The sequence below is a fragment of the Neolamprologus multifasciatus genome, chromosome 8, assembly GCF_963576455.1.
Source record: "Neolamprologus multifasciatus chromosome 8, fNeoMul1.2, whole genome shotgun sequence".
In the NCBI taxonomy this organism is placed as follows: domain Eukaryota; kingdom Metazoa; phylum Chordata; class Actinopteri; order Cichliformes; family Cichlidae; genus Neolamprologus; species Neolamprologus multifasciatus.
Window position 1 is genome coordinate 6,570,147 of NC_140446.1, and position 23,249 is coordinate 6,593,395.

The 23,249-nt window shown below is 37.0% G+C and overlaps 5 protein-coding genes and 1 long non-coding RNA gene across 8 annotated transcripts; 3 read left to right on the forward strand and 3 right to left on the reverse strand.

The window, feature by feature from the left end:
* The first annotated feature begins 1,240 nt into the window (after positions 1-1,240).
* Positions 1,241-2,484, forward strand: LOC146512351 (interferon a3-like). Its single transcript, XM_085170990.1, has 4 exons — positions 1,241-1,294; positions 1,394-1,477; positions 1,900-2,049; positions 2,386-2,484. The coding sequence occupies exons 1-4, from the start codon at positions 1,241-1,243 to the stop codon at positions 2,482-2,484; spliced, it is 387 nt and encodes a 128-aa protein (XP_085027116.1).
* Positions 2,485-3,577: 1,093 nt separating this feature from the next.
* Positions 3,578-5,971, reverse strand: LOC146512352 (interferon a3-like). Of its 2 annotated transcripts, XM_085170732.1 has the most exons (6): positions 5,882-5,971; positions 4,897-4,976; positions 4,713-4,796; positions 4,420-4,569; positions 4,243-4,326; positions 3,580-4,120 (listed from the first exon to the last, which is right to left on the reverse strand). In XM_085170732.1, the coding sequence occupies exons 1-6, from the start codon at positions 5,889-5,891 to the stop codon at positions 4,022-4,024; spliced, it is 507 nt and encodes a 168-aa protein (XP_085026858.1). In that variant the 5' UTR covers positions 5,892-5,971; the 3' UTR covers positions 3,580-4,021. The 2 variants fall into 2 exon arrangements, with proteins under 2 accessions (XP_085026857.1, XP_085026858.1); XM_085170731.1 differs by lacking the exon at positions 5,882-5,971 and having other exon boundaries at positions 3,578-4,120; positions 4,897-5,028.
* Positions 5,972-7,834: 1,863 nt separating this feature from the next.
* LOC146512353 (uncharacterized) lies at positions 7,835-8,499 on the forward strand. The gene is made up of 3 exons (XR_014875773.1): positions 7,835-8,022; positions 8,193-8,264; positions 8,361-8,499. It is a non-coding gene; the product is annotated as an uncharacterized LOC146512353 (long non-coding RNA).
* A 2,508-nt stretch (positions 8,500-11,007) lies between these two features.
* On the reverse strand, positions 11,008-13,781 carry LOC146512354 (interferon a3-like). 2 transcript variants are annotated; one of them, XM_085169760.1, is made up of 6 exons: positions 13,544-13,781; positions 12,100-12,179; positions 11,914-11,997; positions 11,624-11,773; positions 11,447-11,530; positions 11,013-11,336 (listed from the first exon to the last, which is right to left on the reverse strand). In XM_085169760.1, the coding sequence occupies exons 2-6, from the start codon at positions 12,154-12,156 to the stop codon at positions 11,238-11,240; spliced, it is 474 nt and encodes a 157-aa protein (XP_085025886.1). In that variant the 5' UTR covers positions 12,157-12,179; positions 13,544-13,781; the 3' UTR covers positions 11,013-11,237. The 2 variants fall into 2 exon arrangements, with proteins under 2 accessions (XP_085025885.1, XP_085025886.1); XM_085169759.1 differs by lacking the exon at positions 13,544-13,781 and having other exon boundaries at positions 11,008-11,336; positions 12,100-12,246.
* Positions 13,782-16,864: 3,083 nt separating this feature from the next.
* On the forward strand, positions 16,865-18,400 carry LOC146512355 (interferon a3-like). The gene is made up of 5 exons (XM_085170991.1): positions 16,865-16,978; positions 17,079-17,162; positions 17,331-17,480; positions 17,651-17,722; positions 17,819-18,400. The coding sequence occupies exons 1-5, from the start codon at positions 16,865-16,867 to the stop codon at positions 17,915-17,917; spliced, it is 519 nt and encodes a 172-aa protein (XP_085027117.1). The 3' UTR covers positions 17,918-18,400.
* A 1,258-nt stretch (positions 18,401-19,658) lies between these two features.
* On the reverse strand, positions 19,659-21,779 carry LOC146512356 (interferon a3-like). The gene is made up of 5 exons (XM_085170738.1): positions 21,627-21,779; positions 21,447-21,524; positions 21,157-21,306; positions 20,980-21,063; positions 19,659-20,869 (listed from the first exon to the last, which is right to left on the reverse strand). Exons 1-5 carry the CDS (start codon positions 21,762-21,764, stop codon positions 20,771-20,773), a joined length of 549 nt encoding a protein of 182 aa, XP_085026864.1. The 5' UTR covers positions 21,765-21,779; the 3' UTR covers positions 19,659-20,770.
* Between the last annotated feature and the right edge of the window lie 1,470 nt (positions 21,780-23,249).

Below are 23,249 nucleotides of genomic sequence, written 5' to 3' on the forward strand. Positions count from 1 at the left end.
CATTAAAAACGAACAAAATCAACATGCAGACAATAGGTTAACTGCTAACCTTAACTAAAGGTAAACAGAAGCGGTAATAAAAACAAAAAACAAAAAAAAACCCAAAGTAGAAGCTGTAGTTTACGAGTAACACTTAAAGGCGACATAGTGGTTCTATTGTTGACGCAAGAGAACTTTCTGTTCTCCGTTCTCAGCTCCTGCTCTGCAAAAGACTTTTCATAACACACTCTGCAACTTATAAACTACTCCACCGCATAGCCTCAAACAATATATTGCCAGTATATTTGGCTTTTTATTGGTTTCAGAAACTCAAAAAAACATAAACTTCAATCACTCTATACTCCTTTCTTATCCTCTGTAATCGTACTTGAAAATGAAAGCAAACGTGCGTAAGGAAGTTTCGCACTTTCATTTTCCTTTGTGTCTACAGCCAAGACACAGCACTGATGTGTGTGTCTACAGACACAGCACTGATGTGTGTGTGTCCAAACTGGATTTTAACTGGCTGTTTGATCTTTTTTTTTTTTTTTTTACTTTTTTTTTTTTAATTACCTACCTTAATGTATTGCAAACTGCCAAGAAGGTAAAGACTTCCTGAAAAACATTGCTGTAAATCTCCTATCCTCAATTTTCCAAGATTAAAATCAAGAAGTAAAAACAGATTTCGGATAAATAAACTTTTTCTTGACGGTAATTAAATTACATTTAAATTAACTGAACTAATTAAACGACTATTGTTCTACGTTTACAAAAATCGCCTAAAGGTTTCATGTTAATCTCAAGCATTAAGAGGTGGACATAATTAGAAGAGGAGATTTTTGTTTTTATGCTTTTATGTGGTAACTTGACGTCATCTCATGGTGCTGCTGCCTCAGTTTTCACTTTTTTTATATCATAGCCAATTTTTATACACAATTATCCCAAAGAACAGATATTAAAACTGAAAACGATGACATACATCTGCAATGTTTTTACTTTTGAGACGTGTGCCAGCCTGGGAGGATTTTCCAGCTGATTAGAAAGTGAAATAGGTGTGTCTTTGGGCTCTGCTATAAATGAAGCGCTGGAGGTTTGCTCCATCAGAACACCAGGACACATGAGAGTTTGCTCCACATAAAGGAAATTTCTACATTTTTCAAAAATGATCAGCAGGATTTACTTCGCTTGCCTGTTTCTCGGGATGTACAGTACGGGCTCCTCGTTAAGTTGCAAATGGATTGTAAAACATGCAGGCGACAGAATGAGTCAATTCAGTCTGCACAACAAACAAGCTTTAGGTCTACTTGATATGATGGTGAGTGCACTTCTTTGCATAATGTTTAATGTGGTATTGATTTATATGGTTTGATTAGTTCCATGCATGTGATGTGTGTGCGTTTTGTGTGTGATGCAGATTACTAACACCACTAAGGATGCTGAAATTGAGCACAACGTGGCTTTCCCTAATCGACTGTATCGCAAGACGTCCAAAGCAACAGTAAGTCAACCCCAACTTTTTACATAAAGTTGTTTATTTTTTTAATGGAAGAACTGAAAGTGTCAGGATGGCAAATCTACAAAAGTTTGTCTTTACCTATATATAGACTGTTCAGCTATTAAAGGGTCGTAGGGATTCTCTCCCACAGAGCCAAGGGAGTTGTTTCTTATCACGACTCTGTCATAACTCCTGTGCATAATTCAAGGACGAAATACAAAGAACTCATTTTCAACCATTTATTCCTGTGCAATCTAAGATATATCTGGGAAAATTTTCATTGCTGTGTGGATTCTTGTTCTTTGACTTTCTAAGCCATCCATCTTCAAGTGTCACAGAAGTATTCCTATAGTAATCTCTTCTTCTTCTTCTTCTTCTTCTTCTTCTTCTTCTTCTTCTTCTTCTTCTTCTTCTTCTTCTTCCAGGCTGAGGATAAACTGGCTTTCACAGCTCAGATTCTGGAGGAGCTGTTTGCCCTGTTTGAGGAGGATCACAGCTCTGCCTCATGGGAGGAGAACACAGTGGAGAACTTTCTCAATATTGTGAACAAACAGGCTGAAGAGCTTCGCTCCTGTGTAAGTTCACTTTCATTTGTTTTTGTAATTTTACAATGAATTCAATCTCTCTTGTGTAAAAGACCTGACAACTGTGAATAAGTTAAAGTGGTGAATGATTTATTTAAATATATTTTGTTTTATTTCTCTTGATTTATTTAGATTGGAAGCCACAGTTACACGACACAGAAGGTGCAACGGCGGACAAAAAAGTATTTCAAGAGACTTTTAAATAAAATCCTAAAGAAAAATGTAAGCCTGCATTATTTTTTTTTACTGAGCCTGTATTTAGTATTTAGCTATGACAGATATTACACCGCTGGTATTTTAATAATGATAATATTGTTGTCTCTGTAGGGTTACAGTGCTGAAGCCTGGGAGAAGATCAGGAGCATAACAGAAGATCATCTGAGTCAATGCGCATTCCTGGTTACACCTCTGGGAACTGCCCACTGAAACTTATCTCTCGGATACATTTTTTAAAAATATATTTGTTAATTTATTTTTTAAATTATATCTTAGTTGGTTTCATTTATTTATTGTATTTATGATATTTACACTATTATTTATTTTTAATATTTGTGTATTATTTATTTATTTATTTATGTATTTATTTATTTATTTATTTGTTTTGTACATTTTTATTAAAATAAACTATTTCATATTATTCTACATGTCAAAGTCAATAAATATTTTCTTATCTCACAAATTGAAATATGTTGACTTTTCTGTTCCTGAAATATCAAGAATAAGGGTTATGCACTTATTTTTAATGAGTGCAATCAAACATTAGAAACATTGTCCAGATTTATATAGAAAGATTGTTTTGATTCTTCACAAAAGCTCTTATAACATAGAAAGTAGAAGTACTGATACCTCATATGGAGTGAGCATGAGCACCAAGACCACTTTAGAGACTTTCTTTGGTTTGGTTTCTTTTGGTTTATAAAGTATGACGAGTAAATTGAGAGCTTTGCCTTTACACTCAGCTCTCTCTTCATCCTGATGGACCAGTACAGCAGCCGCAGCACTGATCTGTCTGTCAATCTGCCCCCTTCTCCCATCACTCGTGAACAGGACCCCAAGATACTTAAACTCCACCACTCGGGGCAGGAACTCATCCCTGATCACGAGCGGACAGTCCACCCTTTTCTGGCTGAGCACCATGGCCTTAGATTTGGAGGTGCTGATTCTCATTCACTTCTTTACATTTGACTGTGCAGCATTCCAGTGCGAGCTGGAGGTCATCAGCCGATGAAGCCAATAAAACAACATCATATACGAAATGCAGAGCTGAGATTCAGAGAATACCTAAGTAAAAGCTTTCTGCCACAGATACAAGAGGACTTGTTTTGCAGCCATAAGACGTGAACAACTTGTAGTCCCTGAGTAGACCATGAACTCCTCTCTATGTCAAAATATTCCAAATGTGAGGCCATCAGTTAAAATTTGGCCCAAACTGGATCAATGTACAACAGAAAGGCTGGAAAAACATTATCCACGTTTTTGTTTATTTCATTATGAAATAACTGTCGTAATCGTGTCAATTTATTGATTAAGTGACAGAAGAGTTACATCTTATATTATGGGCTTTCCTTTTAACCCATTAAAGAACACTTTCATTCCACTTTCGTAAACTTCCAAGCACTGTGGAGTTTTGTTTTTCATTTTTTAGTTTAATTGCAATCGAAATCTGGTTAAAGGAACTTACAAGTTCACCATTTTGATATTAAAAAGTAATATAAACAATAAATTCACTTTGTAAGAAGATAGACTCTTTTATTTAGTAAAATATATTTTACAAAATGTTCATTTTGCTCATTATAAAGATATATATAAAATATTCAAAAAATTTGATCAGCATAAACAATCAAATCAAAACACAAATAAATATACAAACAACCAAGTAAATAAATAAATAAAATAAATAAAATAAATAGACAAGCAATTAAATTAACACAGTCATCATCACAGACATGACAACAGACAGGTTTTAGTGGGCCGTGTGCAGAGATGAAGCCAGCTGTTCTGCTCTCATTAGATGGGCTTTGGCTTCTTTCCTGATCACCTCCCAGGCTTCAGCACTGTGACCCTACAGAAATACCAATATTATTATTATTGTTATTATTATTATTAATTTTTAAAGACGTTATTATATCTATTTATCTTAAGGATGACCTAAACCTCAAATTAATGAGAATGATGTGATCTTACCATTTCCTTTAGGATATGATGTGAGAGTCTCTTAAAGTACATGTGCAGCTTTGTGGTTTTCTTCTTGTGACTGTGGCTCCCAACCTAATTTAATTACAAGCAAAATGACAATTAAGAATATGTCATGTCATGTAAACTATTCGAATGTAATAAAAACCTAACTGAAAGTGAACTTACACAGGAGTGAAGCTCTTCAGCCTGTTTGCTGACAATATTGAGAAAGTTCCTCACTGTGCTGTCCTCCCATGATGCAGAGCTGTGATCCTCCTCAAACAGGGCAGCCACTTCCTCCAGAATCTGAACTGTGAAAGCCAGTTTATCCTCAGCCTGGAAGAAGAAGAAGATCAAATACAGACCACTTTAGAAATGCTTTAATAATAATAAGAGTGGATTTAAAAGAGAAAATTAATCTGTCCTAAGGGAAAATTATGTTTTTTTCTATAAATATGCAAAAGCTGAGGTTCACTTACTGATGATTTGGAAACCTGGCGGTACAGGTGATTAGGGAAGGCCACGGTGACCTCCACTTCAGTGGTGTTAGTGGCGTTTTTAGCCTGAAACACATTGAGTGTTTTAGTCATCAGATGCTCAAGTGAAATAATTCTTTCACGAAAAATATCAAATTAACTAATATTAAAACATTTAAACACTCACCATTGTATCAAGTAGATTCAGAGTTTCTTCGTTGTGCTGTCTGAATTTATGATCCATCCATCTGCAGCTTAGCGAGGAGCCTGCAGTGGACAGAGCGAGAAACAGGCAAGCAAAGTGAATCCTGTTCATCATTTTTTAAAGGTATAAACTTCCTTTGTATGAAGCAAATGTCTCCCGGTGTTCTGATGGAGCAGACCTGCAGCGCCGCATTTATAGCAGAGCGAAAATATTTCATTTTCTATATACCTGGGAAACCCGCAGGTTTTCACCTCAGCGTACAACAAGCTGTAATGTCGGACACGTGGGATATAAAAAAGAAAATATCCCACACTTAACAATATATCTTAAAGAAGATAAGATATCATAATGTATGAGGGTTTGACATCATTATGAGGATTCCTGGAGATACACATCCATTTGAACAACTAAGAAACATGACGACAAACTCAACTCACGACTGATGATTTCATTTGTAACCATAACGTGTATAGGCTTACGTTTGGATACCAAACAGTTAACGTGTTACAGGGATATTAATGCTGCTTTGAGGACATTTACATCTATTATTGTCAAGAAACGGGCATGTGGCAGGCAGACGGTGGACCCACATGCATGAACAGGTGACGAAACAAAACTGATCAAAGGTCAGATATATGTTAACGATAACGTCATTGCAAGTAGGTTACTACAGGTGCTGGATTGCTTTTCTTGTTTGTTTGTTTTGTTTTGCTGAGGGGACTTTTTTCAATTATTATTATTTCAGACTCATTCAGAATCGGAGCTGATGAAGACTCCTGGTTTCCTCTCCACTACTGGTTACATGAGGCTAACACAAATACATCACAACTGATTTACAAGTACAGCAGAAGTGCAAACAGTTTAATAATGAAGAAACTGCTAAAAAAAAAAAAAAAGCTAAATGCAGGCCACATGAAATGACGCAATGATGCAATGAACCAATGTAAATACACCTGCTCATTCACACCTGCGCTCATTCTTCATCCACGTGGCAGCCGCTTTCATTTTCCTCGGTAAAGAGAAAAAAAATACCCAAGGTGGAAGCTGTAGTTTACGAGTAACACCTATAGGCGGCGTAGAGTTTCTATTTGGAACAAGTGTCACCTGGCAGTTTGCTGCCTTCTGCCGTGTGATTGGCAGAAGAACTTTCAAAACGTAGTAGGTGTGTGAGGTGAGGTCAGCGCTCCTCGGTGAGGAAGTTCCAGAGACAATTAACTCACTCTGGTTCGAGTGGGTATGTTTTTCGTGTGACGACAAGTTTTAATGGTGTTCAAGCAGTAGATCGACAGCGCACGTGGAAATCGATCGATATTCTGTTGTTGTGATGCCTCTGCAGTTAACTTTTAGTTGTTCTTTTGGTTGATTTGTAATTTTGCTTTGGTTAGTCCGCCCAGCCGTAAAAACTGTTATGAATGATGCGCGGACTAACCTCTCTTTCTGTTGTTTTTTTTTTCCCGTTTATTTATTTGTGCCACTTCCCTTTTATAAATCCAGACTGCAGGTCACCGCTGATTCCCAGCTGTGCTGCGACCAGAACTGTTCGCAGTGTGTGCCCAGTGGTAAATTGATTGCAGTGTCTCTAAACTGGGTGTAACGTTTGCAGTGTAGTGTTATTTGCTCGCACCTTTGGTTTGATAGGTCTCATGTGCAGCTGGAATATTAGTAGAATGTGTTGTAAGTCCTGTCTGGGAATGAATGGGAAATGTATGTTTAATTGATGTAATAAATAAATTATAAATCTACTTCTTTGACATTTTATTTGGCACCTTAGTGCTCTTTTACATATTGTTGTAGACGAAACAGGACTGTCCGTTCACCGTTCACAGCTCCTGCCCTGCTAAAGACTTTCATAACACACTCTGCAACTTAAAAACTTGAAACAATATATGACCAGTATATTTGGCTTTTTATTTATTTCACAACCTGAAAAAACATAAACTTTAATCACTCTATACTCTTTTCTTCTCTCCTGTAATCAACCCTACTTGAAAATGAAAGCAAACGTGCGTAAGGAGCGTCACTGACGTTTGGCACACATCCGCTTTCATTTTATTTCATCATGAGTAACGAAATGTGTTCGACGATATAAATACTGTAAGAAAGAATTTAGATAAATATACTTTCACATGACGTAATTAAATTACATTTTTATTAAACGACCATTGATCTACGTTTGCTTAAAATCACCTGAAGGTTAATCTCGAACATTTCCCTATTTTTATGGAATACTGTCTTAATATGACACAATCATCCCCTAAAAACACAAATACAAACAGAAATGATGGCATAAATCTTTTTTGTTTTAACTTTCTAGTTGATATGAAAATGAATTTCTCGCTCTGATATAAATGAAGCGCTGGAGGTTTGCTCCATCAGAACACCAGGAGACCTGAGAATTTGCTTCACACTAAGGAAATTTCTACATTTTTCAAAAATGATCAGCAGGATTTTCATCGCTTGCCTGTTTCTCGGGATGTACAGTACGGGTTCTTTGCTAGGTTGCAAATGGATTGTAAAAGATCGAGACTCCATAAAACATCAATTCAATGTGTACAAAAACAGAGCTTTGGGTTTCCTTGATATGATGGTGAGTGCACTTCTTTGCATAATGTTTAATATGGTATTGAATTAAATAGTTTGATTAGTTCCATGGATATGATGTGTGTGTGTGTGTTTTGTGTGTGATGCAGATTACTAACACCACTAAGGATGCTGAAATTGAGCACACAGTGGCTTTCCCTAATCAACTGTATCACCAGAAGTCCAACGCAACAGTAAGTCATCCCCAGCTTTTTACATAAAGTTGTTTCTTTTTTTAATGAAAGAATGGAAAGTGTCGTGATGGCAAATCCACAAAAGTTTGTCTTTACCTATATATATATATATTTCTATACTGAGCTCTTCTTCTTCTTCTTCTTCTTCTTCTTCTTCTTCTTCTTCTTCTTCTTCTTCTTCTAGGATGAGGATAAACTGGCTTTCATAGTTCAGATTCTGAAGGAGCTGTTTGCCCTGTTTGAGAAGAATCGCAGCTCTGCACCATGGGAGGAGAACACAGGGGAGAACTTTCTCAGTATTGTCGACAAAATGGCTGAAGAGCTTCAGTCCTGTGTAAGCTCACTTTCATTACAATGAACAATGATATTGCATTTTTTTTTTAATTTTACAATGAATTCAGTCTCTATTATATATATTTTATCAGTCTCTGACAAATGTGAATAAGTTAAAGTGGTGAATGATGTATTCAAATATATTTTGTTCTTTCCTTGTGGGTTATTTAGGTTGGAAGCCACAGCAACACGACACAGCTGACGCATTTCCAGAGCCTCTCAAATGAAACCCTAAAGGCCAATGTAAGTCTGCATTATTTTTACTAAACCTGTATTTCAATATGACAGATATTACACCTCTGGTATTTTAATAATGATAATATTGTTTTGTCTCTGTAGGGTTACAGTGCTGAAGCCTGGGAGAAGATCAGGAACATAACAAAAGATCATCTGAATCGATGCGAATTCCTGATTAAATCTCTGGGAAATGCCCACTAAAACTCGTCTTTCGGATAAATTTTTAAAATGTATTTGTATTTCTAAATTGGTTTAATTTATTTATTGTATTCATAATATTTACACTGTTATTTATTTTTAGTATTTGTGTATTATTTATTCATTTATTTATTAGATTTCTGAAAAATGTCCATAAAATAAACTAGACACATTTCATATTATTTTATATGTTAAAGTCAATAAATATTTTCTTATCTCACAAATTGAAATATGTTGACTTTTCTGTTCCTGAAATATCAAGAATAAGGGTTATGCACTTATTTTTAATGAGTGCAATCAAACATTAGAAACATTGTCCAGATTTATATAGAAAGATTGTTTTGATTCTTCACAACAGCTCTTATAACATAGAAAGTAGAAGTACTGATACCTCATGTGGCGTGAGTATGAGCACCAAGACCACTTTAGAGACTTTCTTTGGTTTGGTTTCTTTTGGTTTATAAAGTATGACGAGTAAATTGAGAGCTTTGCCTTTACACTCAGCTCTCTCTTCATCCTGATGGACCAGTACAGCAGCCGCAGCACTGATCTGTCTGTCAATCTGCCCCCTTCTCCCATCACTCGTGAACAGGACCCCAAGATACTTAAACTCATCCCTGATCCCGAGTGGACAGTCCACCCTTTTCTGGCTGAGCACCATGGCCTTAGATTTGGAGGTGCTGATTCTCATTCACTTCATTACCTTTGGCTGTGCAGCATTCCAGTGCGAGCTGGAGGTCATCAAGCCAATAGAACAACATCATATACAAAATGCAGAGCTGAGATTCAGAGAATACCTAAGTAAAAGCCTTCTGCCACTTGGCTACACCTAGAAATTCTTTAAATAAAAATTATGAACAGAATCGGTGACAAGGGTGGCCCTGGTGGAATCCATCACCCACCGGAAACCAGTCCGACTTATTGCCGGCTATGCGGACCAAGCTCCTGAAATGGTTGTATGAGAATTGAGTGGTCCATAGCAATGGGCCAAACAGCCCTTACTCCTGAAGTACCTTCCACAAGACACTCTGAGGGACATGGTCGAGTGCCTTCTCCAGGTCCACAAAGCCCATGTAGACTGGTTGGACAAACTCCCATGCACCCTCAAGTATCCTCAAGAGGATAAAGAGCTGGTCCACTGTTCCACGATCAGGATGAAAACTGCATTGTTCAAGGTTCGACTAACTGCCACCTCAGAGGTACCGCCCCTGATCTGGTAAATGGTCTGATTCTATACTCTCCCGGAGTACACAACATGCCTCATTTACCCACAGCATGAAGAATTGCTTCATATAAGCACTTCTAAACTCAAGTGCAACCTAAACTACATTCATATACATTCGATGAACGCATCGGAGGGCAACTCAGGGTTAGTATCTTGCCCAAGGATATTTGGCATGCAGACTGGGGAAGCCAAGGATCGAACCACCAACCTTCCGAGCAGTAGCTTATCTGCTCTACCACCTGAGCCCAACACAAAGTAAAAGTTGAACAAAGCCCATGTAGACTGGTTGGACAAACTCCCATGCACCCTCAAGAGGATAAAGAGCTGGTCCAGTGTTCCACAATCAGGATGAAAACTGCATTGTCCAAGGTTTGACTAACTGCCACCTCAGAGGTACCACCCCTGATCTGGTAAATGGACTCTATACAACATGCCTCATTCACCCCCACTCATACAAGCATTTCTAAACTTACGTGCAACCTAAGCTACATTCACACACATTCATGCTCCAATGAACGCATCGGAGGGCAACTCAGGTTTAGTATCTTGTCCAAGGAATGCAGACTGGGGAAGCCAAGGATCGAACCACCAACCTTCCGATCAGTAATGATCTGCTCTACCACCTGAGCCCCACACAAAGTAAAAGTTAGACTGATGCAGTACATGAGCACAATGCCTATACAAATACACAGTCATGCATAAAAGAACTGAAAAATGAAGAAGCTACTTCTTCAATTCTTTTTTCCATATTCAAGCATTAAAATAAATAAAACAATAAATAAATAATTTGGTCATTTTCAGGTTGTAAAATAATTTAAGTGGAAGCTTAGACGACAGTATTTATAATTATTTAACAAAAACTAAACTTCACAGCACCACATCTGCAATTAAGTATATTAGCACTGATACAAGAGGACTTGTTTTGCAGCCATAAGACATGAACAACTTGTAGTCCCTGAGTGGACCATGAACTCCTCTCTATGTCAAAATATTCCAAATGTGAGGCCATCAGTTAAAATTTGGCCCAAACTGGATCAATGTACAACAGAATGGTTGAAAAACATTATCCACGTTTTTGTTTATTTCATCATGAAATAACTGTCTTAATTGTGTCAATTTATTGATTAAGTGACAGAAGAGTTACATCTTATATTATGGGCTTTCCTTTTAACCCATTAAAGAACACTTTCATTCCACTTTCGTGAACTTCCAATCACTGTGAAGTTTTGTTTTTCATTTTTTAGTTTAATTGCAATCGAAATCTGGTTAAAGGAACTTACAAGTTCACCATTTTGATATTAAAAAGTAATATAAACAATAAATTCACTTTGTAAGAAGATAGACTCTTTTATTTAGTAAAATATATTTTACAAAATGTTCATTTTGCTCATTATAAAAATAAAAAATATTCCAAAATCTTGATCAGCATAGAAAAACAATCAAAACAAAAATATACAAATAACCAAGTAAATAAATAAATAAATAAATAATTTAAATAAAAAGTCAAGCAATTAAATTAGCACAGTCGTCATCACAGACATGATAACAGACAGGTTTTAGTGGGCCGTGTGCAGAGATGAAGCCAGCTGTTCTGCTCTCATTAGATGGGCTTTGGCTTCTTTCCTGATCACCTCCCAGGCTTCAGCACTGTGACCCTACAGAAATACCAATATTAATATTCGTATTGTTATTGAAACAAGTTATTATATCTATTTATCTTAAGGATGATCTAAACCCCAAATTAATGAGAATGATGTGATCTTACCATCTCTTTTAGGATATGATGTGAGAGTCTCTTAAAGTACATGTGCAGCTTTGTGGTTTTCTTCTTGTGACTGTGGCTCCCAACCTAATTTAATTACAAGCAAAACGACAATTAAGAATATGTCATGTCATGTAAACTATTCGAATGTAATAAAAACCTAACTGAAAGTGAACTTACACAGGAGTGAAGCTCTTCAGCCTGTTTGTTGACAATATTGAGAAAGTTCCTCACTGTGCTGTCCTCCCATGATGCAGAGCTGTGATCCTCCTCAAACAGGGCAGCCACCTCCTCCAGAATCTGAACTGTGAAAGCCAGTTTATCCTCAGCCTGGAAGAAGAAGATCAAACACAGACCACTTTAGAAATGCTTTAATAATAATAAAAGTGGATTAAAAGGACTAAATTAATCTGTCCTAAGGGAAAATTGTGTTTTTCTCTTTAAATAGGCAAAAGCTGAGGTTCACCTACTGATGATTTGGACACCTGGTGGTACAGGTGATTAGGGAAGGCCACGGTGACCTCCACTTCAGTGGTGTTAGTGGAGTTCTTAGCCTGAAACACATTGAGTGTTTTAGTCATCAGATGCTAAAGTGAAATAATTCTAAAACTATTTAAATAACGAATCAACTAATATTAAAAAATTTAAACACTCACCATGGTATCAAGTAGATTCAGAGTTTCTTCGTTGTGCTGTCTGAATTTATGATCCATCCATCTGCAGCTTAGCGAGGAGCCTTCAGTGGACAGAGCGAGAAACAGGCAAGCAAAGTGAATCCTGTTCATCATTTTTTAAAGGTATAAACTTCCTTTGTATGAAGCAAATGTCTCCCGGTGTTCTGATGGAGCAGACCTGCAGCACCGCATTTATAGCAGAGCAACAGATTTCATTTTCTATATACCTGGGAAACCCGCAGGTGAGCGGACACGTGAGATTTAAATTCCCATCTAAATAAAAGAAAATATCCCACATTTGATAATATATCTTAAAGAAGATAAGATATCATAATTTATAAGTGTTAAAAGTTACTTGATATAATTATGAGGATTCCTGGAGATACACATCCATTTGAACACCTAAGAAACATGACGACAAACACAACTCACGACTGACGATTTTATTTGTAACCACAACGTGTACCTTTTGATAATAAACAGTTAACGTGTTACTGGGATATTAATGCTGCTTTTAGGACATTTACGTCTATTATTGTCAAGAAACGGTGTGTGGCAGGCAGAACACGACTCGTGGGACAGAAGTTTAATCCGTCTTTATAAGCTGTAACAGGTGACGCAACAAAACAGGAACAAAACTGATCAGATCAGAGGTCACATATTTGTTAACAATAACGTCCCTGCAACTACTACAGGTGCTGGATTTCTTTTCTTTTATTGTTTTGGTTAGGGGGTCTGTTTTTATTATCGTTATATCAGACTCAGTCAGAATCGGAGCTGAGTTATTATCGCTGATGAAGACTCCTGGTTTGCCCTCCACTATTGGTTACATGAGGCTAACACAAATACATCACAACTCATTTACAAGTACAGAAGCGCAAGCTTTTTAATAATGAACAAACTGCAAAAAAAGCTAAAAGCAGGCCACATGAAATGATTCAATGATGCAATGCACCAAGACAAATACACCTGCTCATTCATACCTGCGCTCATTCTTCCTCCACGTGGCAGCCGCTTTCATTTTCCTCGGTCTGACGACACAGCACCGGTGTGTTTTTGTACACACCGTTCATGCATTTGAAATTTCATATATTTGACCCGTAATTGTACATTTTTGCCTCCAATGTTTTTTTTAATAAAAGACAAACGAAGTAAAAGTGATGTCGACAAATAAACGTTTACCTATGTGATGGCTGCACTTACAGCCACACAGTGGTAATACCACCATGTTAGTGTAGAGGCTTATAAGTAACATTGCATTCACATTTGTCTTTCTTTAAATATAGGAATTAATTTACAGGACAATAAATAACTGGTTTTGGTTTAGAATTCATTCACATACCCACATAACACTGCATTCTAAAATAAGTGCGCACATTTTAGTTTACACTGTTATGTATGATTAATCTTTTGTTTTCTGAGTTACCTTAGTTGCAGCTGTTCCAGTCCCTTGATTAAGGAGCAAAGAGGTGGAAAAGGGGCGGAGCGAGCTTTAAAGGAAGACTACAAATTGGTTCATGCCATAACTCGGGACCATGGGGGGGAATTGGAGTTCATTATGTTAGGTTTAGTTAGGTTTTGTGTGTTTTACCCCTTCTCCTGTTTTTGTGGGCTGATCAGCCACTATTTAAGTTTCCCCTTTGTCTCGTCAAGTTAGGTCAGTTTGTTTGCGTTACCAGTAGTGTTGTCAACTTTATCTTTTATGGGCCCAAGATCTTGATTCTTTTTGCATGATTTAACCAATTATGTTTTTTGGGTTAAATAAAAAATCATTTTTTTGGACTTTAACCTGTGCCTAAGTTTCCTTCACTGCTCGGTCCATCACAACCTAACTGTTGTTAAATTCTTAAATAATAATAATAATAATAATAATAATAATAATAATAATAATAATAATAATGGAGCAATATAATATACTCCCTTTAAAATAGCCCCAGCGTTTCATTATTAATGTCAAACATCACAGTTTATTGGACATATAACGAACTTCTAACACGCCAACCCTCTATATGTCCTTCTTCGCTACATCCATATGATACATGTGATACCAAAGGATATTTTACGACATGGATTGTGTCACTTGCATGTCTGGCCCGTTACTTAAATTTAAATAATTGTGAACCTGAGCCGTATCTCTCCATTTCGTATTTTGTGTGTGTGTGTGTCTTTTGATTTCTGGGTTATTAAAATGAGCAAAATCAACGTGCAAACAGTATCTATACCTTAACTAACACTAAACAGAAGAGGTAGAAAAACAAAACAAAACAAAAAAACAAGGTGGAAGCTGTAGTTTACGAGTAACACCTATAGGCGGCGTAGAGTTTCTATTTGGAACAAGTGTCACCTGGCTGTTTGCTGCCTTCTGCCGTGTGATTGGCAGAGGAACTTTGAAAAGGTAGTAGGTGTGTGAGTTGAGGTCAGCGCTCTTCTGTGGGAAGTTCCAGAGACAATTAACTCACTCTGGTTCGAGTGGGTATGTTGTTCATGTGAAGTTTTAATGGTGTTCAAGCTGTAGATCGACTGCGCGCGATCAATATTCTGTTGTTGTGATGCCTCTGCAGTTAATGTTTCTTTTTGGTTAATTTGTAATTTCCTTTGGTTAGTCCGTCCAGCCGTAAAGACCGTTATGAATAAAAGGCGGACTAACCTCTCTCGTTTTTATTTTTATCTTTTCGTTCATTAATTTTTGCCACTTCCCTTTCATAAATCCAGACTGCAGGTTACGCATATCGCTGATTCCCAGCTGTGCTGCGACCAGAACTGTTTGCAGTGCGTGCCCAGTAGTAAATTGATTGCAGTGTCTCTAAACTGGGTGTGAAGGTTTGCAGTGTAGTGTTATTTGCTCCCACCTTTGGTTTGATAGGTCTCATGTGCAGCTGGAATATTAGTAAAATATGGTTTGAGTCCTGTTTGGGAATGAATAGGAAATGTATGTTTAATTGATGGAATAAATAAATTATACATTTATCTCTTTGACATTTTATTTGACACCTTAGTGCTCTGTTACATATTGTTGTAGACGCCACAGACTTTCTGTTCTCCGTTCACAGCTCCTGCCCTGCTAAAGACTTTTCATAACACACTCTGCAACTTATATGACCAGTATATTTGGCTTTTTATATATTTCAGAACCTGAAAAAACATAAACTTAAATCACTCTATACTCTTTTCTTCTCTCCTGTAATCAACCCTACTTGAAAATGAAAGCAAACGTGCGTAAGGAGCGCCACATCCGCTTTCATTTTATTTCATCATAAGTAACGAAATGTGTTCGACGTTGACTGTTTTCATTTTTAAACATTCTGTTTTTAAACTGCCATTAATGTCTTGCAACCAGTGGCGGTCCTAGCCTGTTTGGCGCCCTGGGCGAACACTCACTCTGGCGCCCCCCCCCCCCCCCCCCCCCCACACACACACACAAAACATATTAAGGATTGTACATTAACATAAAACTGTTGGACGGAACCATACTGAATTTCACCAGAGAAACACACACACACATATGAAGAGAGAGAGAGAGAGTATGCATTGTATGCAAACGGCTACCAAACAGCCATCATAATAATAATATGCCCTGGCTGATGTTGGGGCAGCATGAGTACGAGCAATTTATTTATTTATTTATTTATTTTTGCCGATGCCCGTGAATCCGCCCCCCCACCACAATGCTGATATCAAAAACCGCTACTGCTTGCAACCCGCAAAGAAGGTGAATAGTACTGCCTGAAAATAATTACTGTAAATCTCCAACCTTCAATTTTCCAAGATAAAATAATGTAAGAAAGAATTGAGATGAATATACTTTTACATGACGGTAATTAAAATACACATATATTAAACGACCATTATCCGACGTTTACTTGAAATCAGCTGAAGGTTAAAAAACTAAAACTTTTTTTTTTTTTAATTTTAGCTACCTTAATGTCTTGCAAACTGCCAAGAAAGTAAAGACTCCCTGAAAAACATTGCTGTAAATCTCCTATCTTCAATTTTCCAAGATTAAACTCAAGAAGTAAAAACAGATTTTGGATAAATAAACTTTTACTTGACGGTAATTAAATTACATTTAAACTAATTAAACTAATTAAACGACTATACGTTTACTTTAAAATCGCCTAAAGGTTTCATGTTAATCGCAACTATTAAGAGATTGACATAGAGGTTAACAAATTTCCCAGAGGAACCTACCCGAGGGATTAATAAAGTTTTATCTAATCTAATCTAATCTAATCTAATCTAAACTAATAGAGGTGGAGATTTGTGTTTTTATGCTTTTATGTGGTAACTTGACGTCATCTCATGGTGCTGCTGCCTCAGTTTTTGTTATATCATAGCCAATTTTTGTACAATACTGTCTTTATATGACACAATTATCATACAAAAACAACAACAACAACAAAAAACAAACACAAACTGAAAATGATGACATAAATCTTTTTTCTGGTTCACGTTTTTCTACTTTCTACTTGATATAATTAGAAAACGAAATCTTGCACTCTCTATGAATGAAAGAACATATTAAAACTTAAAAAGATGACATAAATCTGCTATGTTTTTACTTTTGATACGATTTTCCAGCTGATTAGAAAATGAAATAGGTGGGTCCTTGGGCTCTGCTATAAATGAAGCGCTGGAGGTTTGCTCCATCAGAACACCAGGAGACCTGAGAATTTGCTTCACACTAAGAAAATTTCTACATTTTTCAAAAATGATCAGCAGGATTTTCATCGCTTGCCTGTTTCTCGGGATGTACAGTACGGGCTCTTTGCTAGGTTGCAAATGGATTGTAAAAGATCGAGACTCCATAAAACATCAATTCAATGTGTACAAAAACAGAGCTTTGGGTTTCCTTGATATGATGGTGAGTGCACTTCTTTGCATATGTTTAATATGGTATTGAATTAAATAGTTTGATTAGTTCCATGGATCTGATGTGTGTGTGTGTTTTGTGTGTGATGCAGATTACTAACACCACTAAGGATGCTGAAATTGAGCACACAGTGGCTTTTCCTAATCAACTGTATCACCAGATGTCCAACGCAACAGTAAGTCATCCCCAGCTTTTTACATAAAGTTGTTTCTTTTTTTAATGAAAGAATGGAAAGTGTCAGGATGGCAAATCCACAAAAGTTTGTCTTTACCTATATATATATATATATTTCTATACTGAGCTCTTCTTCTTCTTCTTCTTCTTCATCTTCTTCTTCTTCTAGGATGAGGATAAACTGGCTTTCATAGTTCAGATTCTGAAGGAGCTGTTTGCCCTGTTTGAGAAGAATCGCAGCTCTGCACCATGGGAGGAGAACACAGGGGAGAACTTTCTCAGTATTGTCGACAAAATGGCTGAAGAGCTTCAGTCCTGTGTAAGCTCACTTTCATTACAATGAACAATGATATTGCTTTTTTTTTTAAATTTTACAATGAATTCAGTCTCTATTATATATATTTTATCAGTCTCTGACAAATGTGAATAAGTTAAAGTGGTGAATGATGTATTCAAATATATTTTGTTCGTTCCTTGTGGGTTATTTAGGTTGGAAGCCACAGCAACACGACACAGCTGACGCATTTCCAGAGCCTCTCAAATGAAACCCTAAAGGCCAATGTAAGTCTGCATTATTTTTACTAAACCTGTATTTCAATATGAGAGATATTACACCTCTGGTATTTTAATAATGATAATATTGTTTTGTCTCTGTAGGGTTACAGTGCTGAAGCCTGGGAGAAGATCAGGAACATAACAAAAGATCATCTGAATCGATGCGAATTCCTGATTAAATCTCTGGGAAATGCCCACTAAAACTCATCTTTCGGATAAATTTTTAAAATGTATTTGTATTTCTAAATTGGTTTAATTTATTTATTGTATTCATAATATTTACACTATTATTTATTTTTAGTATTTGTGTATTATTTATTCATTTATTTATTAGATTTCTGAAAAATGTCCATAAAATAAACTAGACACATTTCATATTATTTTATATGTTAAAGTCAATAAATATTTTCTTATCTCACAAATTGAAATATGTTGACTTTTCTGTTCCTGAAATATCAAGAATAAGGGTTATGCACTTATTTTTAATGAGTGCAATCAAACATTAGAAACATTGTCCAGATTTATATAGAAAGATTGTTTTGATTCTTCACAAAAGCTCTTATAACAAAGAAAGTAGAAGTACTGATACCTCATATGGAGTGAGTATGAGCACCAAGACCACTTTAGAGACTTTCTTTGGTTTGGTTTCTTTTGGTTTATAAAGTATGACGAGTAAATTGAGAGCTTTGCCTTTACACTCAGCTCTCTCTTCACCCTGATGGACAGGTACAGCAGCCGCAGCACTGATCTGTCTGTCAGTCTCCTTCCCCCTTCTCCCATCACTCGTGAACAGGACCCCAAGATACTTAAACTCCTCCACTCGGGGCAGGAACTCATCCCTGATCCCGAGTGGACAGTCCACCCTTTTCTGGCTGAGCACCATGGCCTTAGATTTGGAGGTGCTGATTCTCATTCACTTCTTTACATTTGGCTGTGCAGCATTCCAGTGCGAGCTGGAGGTCATCAGCCGATGAAGCCAACAGAACAACATCACATACGAAATGCAGAGCTGAGATTCAGAGAATACCTAAGTAAAAGCCTTCTGCCACTTGGCTACACCTAGAAATTCTCTAAATAAAAATTATGAACAGAACCGGTGACAAGGGCAGCCCTGGTGGAATCCATCACCCACCGGAAACCAGTCCGACTTATTGCTGGCTATGCGGACCAAGCTCCTGAAATGGTTGTATGACAATTGAGTGATCCATAGCAATGGGCCAAACAGCCCATACTCCTGAAGTACCTTCCACAAGACACTGTGAGGGACATGGTCGAGTGCCTTCTCCAGGTCCACAAAGCCCATGTAGACTGGTTGGACAAACTCCCATGCACCCTCAAGTATCCTCAAGAGGATAAAGAGCTGGTCCACTGTTCCACGATCGGGATGAAAACTGCATTGTCCAAGGTTCGACTAACTGCCACCTCAGAGGTACCACCCCTGATCTGGTAAATGGACTCTATACAACATGCCTCATTCACCCCCACTCATACAAGCATTTCTAAACTCAAGTGCAACCTAAGCTACATTCACACACATTCATACTCCGATGAACGCATCAGAGGGCAACTCAGGTTTAGTATCTTGTCCAAGGCATACAGACTGGGGAAGCCAAGGATCGAACCACCAAGCTCAGTAATGATCTGCTCTACCACCTGAGCCACAGCCACCCCATACAAAGTAAAAGTTAGACTGATGCAGTACATGAGCAAAATGCCTATACAAATGAACAAGCATGCATAAAAGAACTGAAAAATGAAGAAGCTACTTCTTCAATTATTTTTTCCATATTCGAGCATTAAAATAAATAAAAGAATAAATAAATAATTTAGTCATTTTCAGGTTGTAAAATAATTTAAGTGGAAGCTTAGACGACAGTATTTATAATTATTTAACAAAAACTAAACTTCACAGCACCACATCTGCAATTAAGTATATTAGCACAGATACAAGAGGACTTTTTTTGCAGCCATAAGACATGAACAACTTGTAGTCCCTGAGTAGACCATGAACTCCTCTCTATGTCAAAATATTCCAAATGTGAGGCCATCAGTTAAAATTTGTCCCAAACTGGATCAATGTACAACAGAAAGGCTGAAAAACATTATCCACGTTTTTGTTTATTTCATCATGAAATAACTGTCTTAATCGTGTCAATTTATTGATTAAGTGACAGAAGAGTTACATCTTATATTATGGGCTTTCCTTTTAACCCATTAAAGAACACTTTCATTCCACTTTTGTGAACTTAAGATAAGAGATAAGATAAAACTTTATTAATCCCCCGGGTGGGTTCCTCTGGGAAATTTGGTTTCCAAAAAAGCACAGCACCGACAGAAGTTACAGAGTTACAGAATATTTTATATATATATATATATATATATACACACACACACATATATAAATACAAAGACATATATAGATAAAATATACAAAGGGGATAAATAGAATAAATAGGAATAAAAAAAAAATACAAGTGAATTGCACATTTCAAGTATGGAGTCTATTGCACCGCTGATTATTAACAAAAAGTATTGCACAAAAGGTAATTGCACAGTGAAGTGAAGAGGCACTAACGCTTAGTTGTTCCCCCCTCCTTTGTTCTCCTGTTTCCCCTCCCTCTCCCCTCCAGAGAGGTGTTAAACAGTCTGATGGCGTGTGGGACAAAGGAGTTTTTAAGTCTGTTGGTTCTTGTCTTTGGGAGAACTTCCAAGCACTGTGGAGTTTTGTTTTTCATTTTTTAGTTTAATTGCAATCGAAATCTGGTTAAAGGAACTTACAAGTTCACCATTTTGATATTAAAAAGTAATATAAACAATAAATTCACTTTGTAAGAAGATAGACTCTTTTATTTAGTAAAATATATTTTACAAAATGTTCATTTTGCTCATTATAAAAATAAAAAATATTCCAAAATCTTGATCAGCATAGAAAAACAATCAAAACAAAAATATACAAATAACCAAGTAAATAAATAAATAAATAAATAATTTAAATAAAAAGTCAAGCAATTAAATTAGCACAGTCGTCATCACAGACATGATAACAGACAGGTTTTAGTGGGCCGTGTGCAGAGATGAAGCCAGCTGTTCTGCTCTCATTAGATGGGCTTTGGCTTCTTTCCTGATCACCTCCCAGGCTTCAGCACTGTGACCCTACAGAAATACCAATATTAATATTCGTATTGTTATTGAAACAAGTTATTATATCTATTTATCTTAAGGATGACCTAAACCCCAAATTAATGAGAATGATGTGATCTTACCATCTCTTTTAGGATATGATGTGAGAGTCTCTTAAAGTACATGTGCAGCTTTGTGGTTTTCTTCTTGTGACTGTGGCTCCCAACCTAATTTAATTACAAGCAAAATGACAATTAAGAATATGTCATGTCATGTAAACTATTCGAATGTAATAAAAACCTAACTGAAAGTGAACTTACACAGGAGTGAAGCTCTTCAGCCTGTTTGTTGACAATATTGAGAAAGTTCCTCACTGTGCTGTCCTCCCATGATGCAGAGCTGTGATCCTCCTCAAACAGGGCAGCCACCTCCTCCAGAATCTGAACTGTGAAAGCCAGTTTATCCTCAGCCTGGATGAAGAAGATCAAACACAGACCACTTTAGAAATGCTTTAATAATAATAAAAGTGGATTAAAAGGACTAAATTAATCTGTCCTAAGGGAAAATTGTGTTTTTCTCTTTAAATAGGCAAAAGCTGAGGTTCACCTACTGATGATTTGGACACCTGGCGGTACAGGTGATTAGGGAAGGCCACGGTGACCTCCACTTCAGTGGTGTTAGTGGAGTTCTTAGCCTGAAACACATTGAGTGTTTTAGTCATTAGATGCTCAAGTGAAATAATTCTAAAACTATTTAAATAATGAATCAACTAATATTAAAACATTAAAACACTCACCATGGTATCAAGTAGTTTCAGAGTTTCTTCGTTGTGCTGTCTGAATTTATGATCCATCCATCTGCAGCTTAGCGAGGAGCCTTCAGTGGACAGAGCGAGAAACAGGCAAGCAAAGAGAATTCTGTTCATCATTTTTTTAAAGGTATAAACTTCCTTTGTATGAAGCAAATGTCTCTCGGTATTCTGATGGAGCAGACCTGCAGCGCCACATTTATAGCAGAGCAACACATTTCATTTTCTATATACCTGGGAAACCCGCAGGTGAGCGGACACGTGAGATTTAAATTTCCATCTAAATAAAAGAAAATATCCCACATTTGATAATATATCTTAAAGAAGATAAGATATCATAATTTATAAGTGTTAAAAGTTACTTGATATAATTATGAGGATTCCTGGAGATACACATCTTAGGTGTTTCTTTGAACACCTAAGAAACATGACGACAAACACAACTCACGACTGACGATTTTATTTGTAACCACAGCGTGTACCTTTTGATACTAAACAGTTAACGTGTTACTGGGATATTAATGCTGCTTTTAGGACATTTACGTCTATTATTGTCAAGAAACGGTGTGTGGCAGGCAGAACACGACTCGTGGGACAGAAGTTTAATCCGTCTTTATTCGCTGTAACAGGTGACGCAACAAAACAGGAACAAAACTGATCAGATCAGAGGTCACATATGTTAACAATAACGTCCCTGCAACTACTACAGGTGCTGGATTTCTTTTCTTTTATTGTTTTGGTTAGGGGGTCTGTTTTTATTATCGTTATATCAGACTCAGTCAGAATCGGAGCTGAGTTATTATCGCTGATGAAGACTCCTGGTTTGCCCTCCACTATTGGTTACATGAGGCTAACACAAATACATCACAACTGATTTACAAGTACAGAAGCGCAAGCTTTTTAATAATGAACAAACTGCAAAAAAGCTAAATGCAGGCCACATGAAATGATTCAATGACGCAATGATGCAATGAACCAATGTAAATACACCTGCTCATTCATACCTGCGCTCATTCTTCATCCACGTGGCAGCCGCTTTCATTTTCCTCGCTAAAGAGAAAAAAAAATACCCAAGGTGGAAGCTGTAGTTTACGAGTATCACCTATAGGCGGCGTAGAGTTTCTATTTGGAACAAGTGTCACCTGGCTGTTTGCTGCCTTCTGCCGTGTGATTGGCAGAGGAACTTTGAAAACGTAGTAGGTGTGTGAGTTGAGGTCAGCGCTCCTCTGTGGGAAGTTCCAGAGACAATTAACTCACTCTGGTTCGAGTGGGTATGTTGTTCGTGTGAAGTTTTAATGGTGTTCAAGCTGTAGACCGACTGCGAGCGATCAATATTCTGTTGTTGTGATGCCTCTGCAGTTAATGTTTCTTTTTGGTTGATTTGTAATTTCCTTTGGTTAGTCCGTCCAGCCGTAAAGACTGTTATGAATAAAAGGCGGACTAACCTCTCTCGTTTTTATTTTTATCTCTTCGTTCATTAATTTGCGCTACTTCCCTTTCATAAATCCAGACTGCAGGTTACGCATATCGCTGATTCCCAGCTGTGCTGCGACCAGAACTGTTTGCAGTGTGTGCCCAGTGGTAAATTGATTGCAGTGTCTCTAA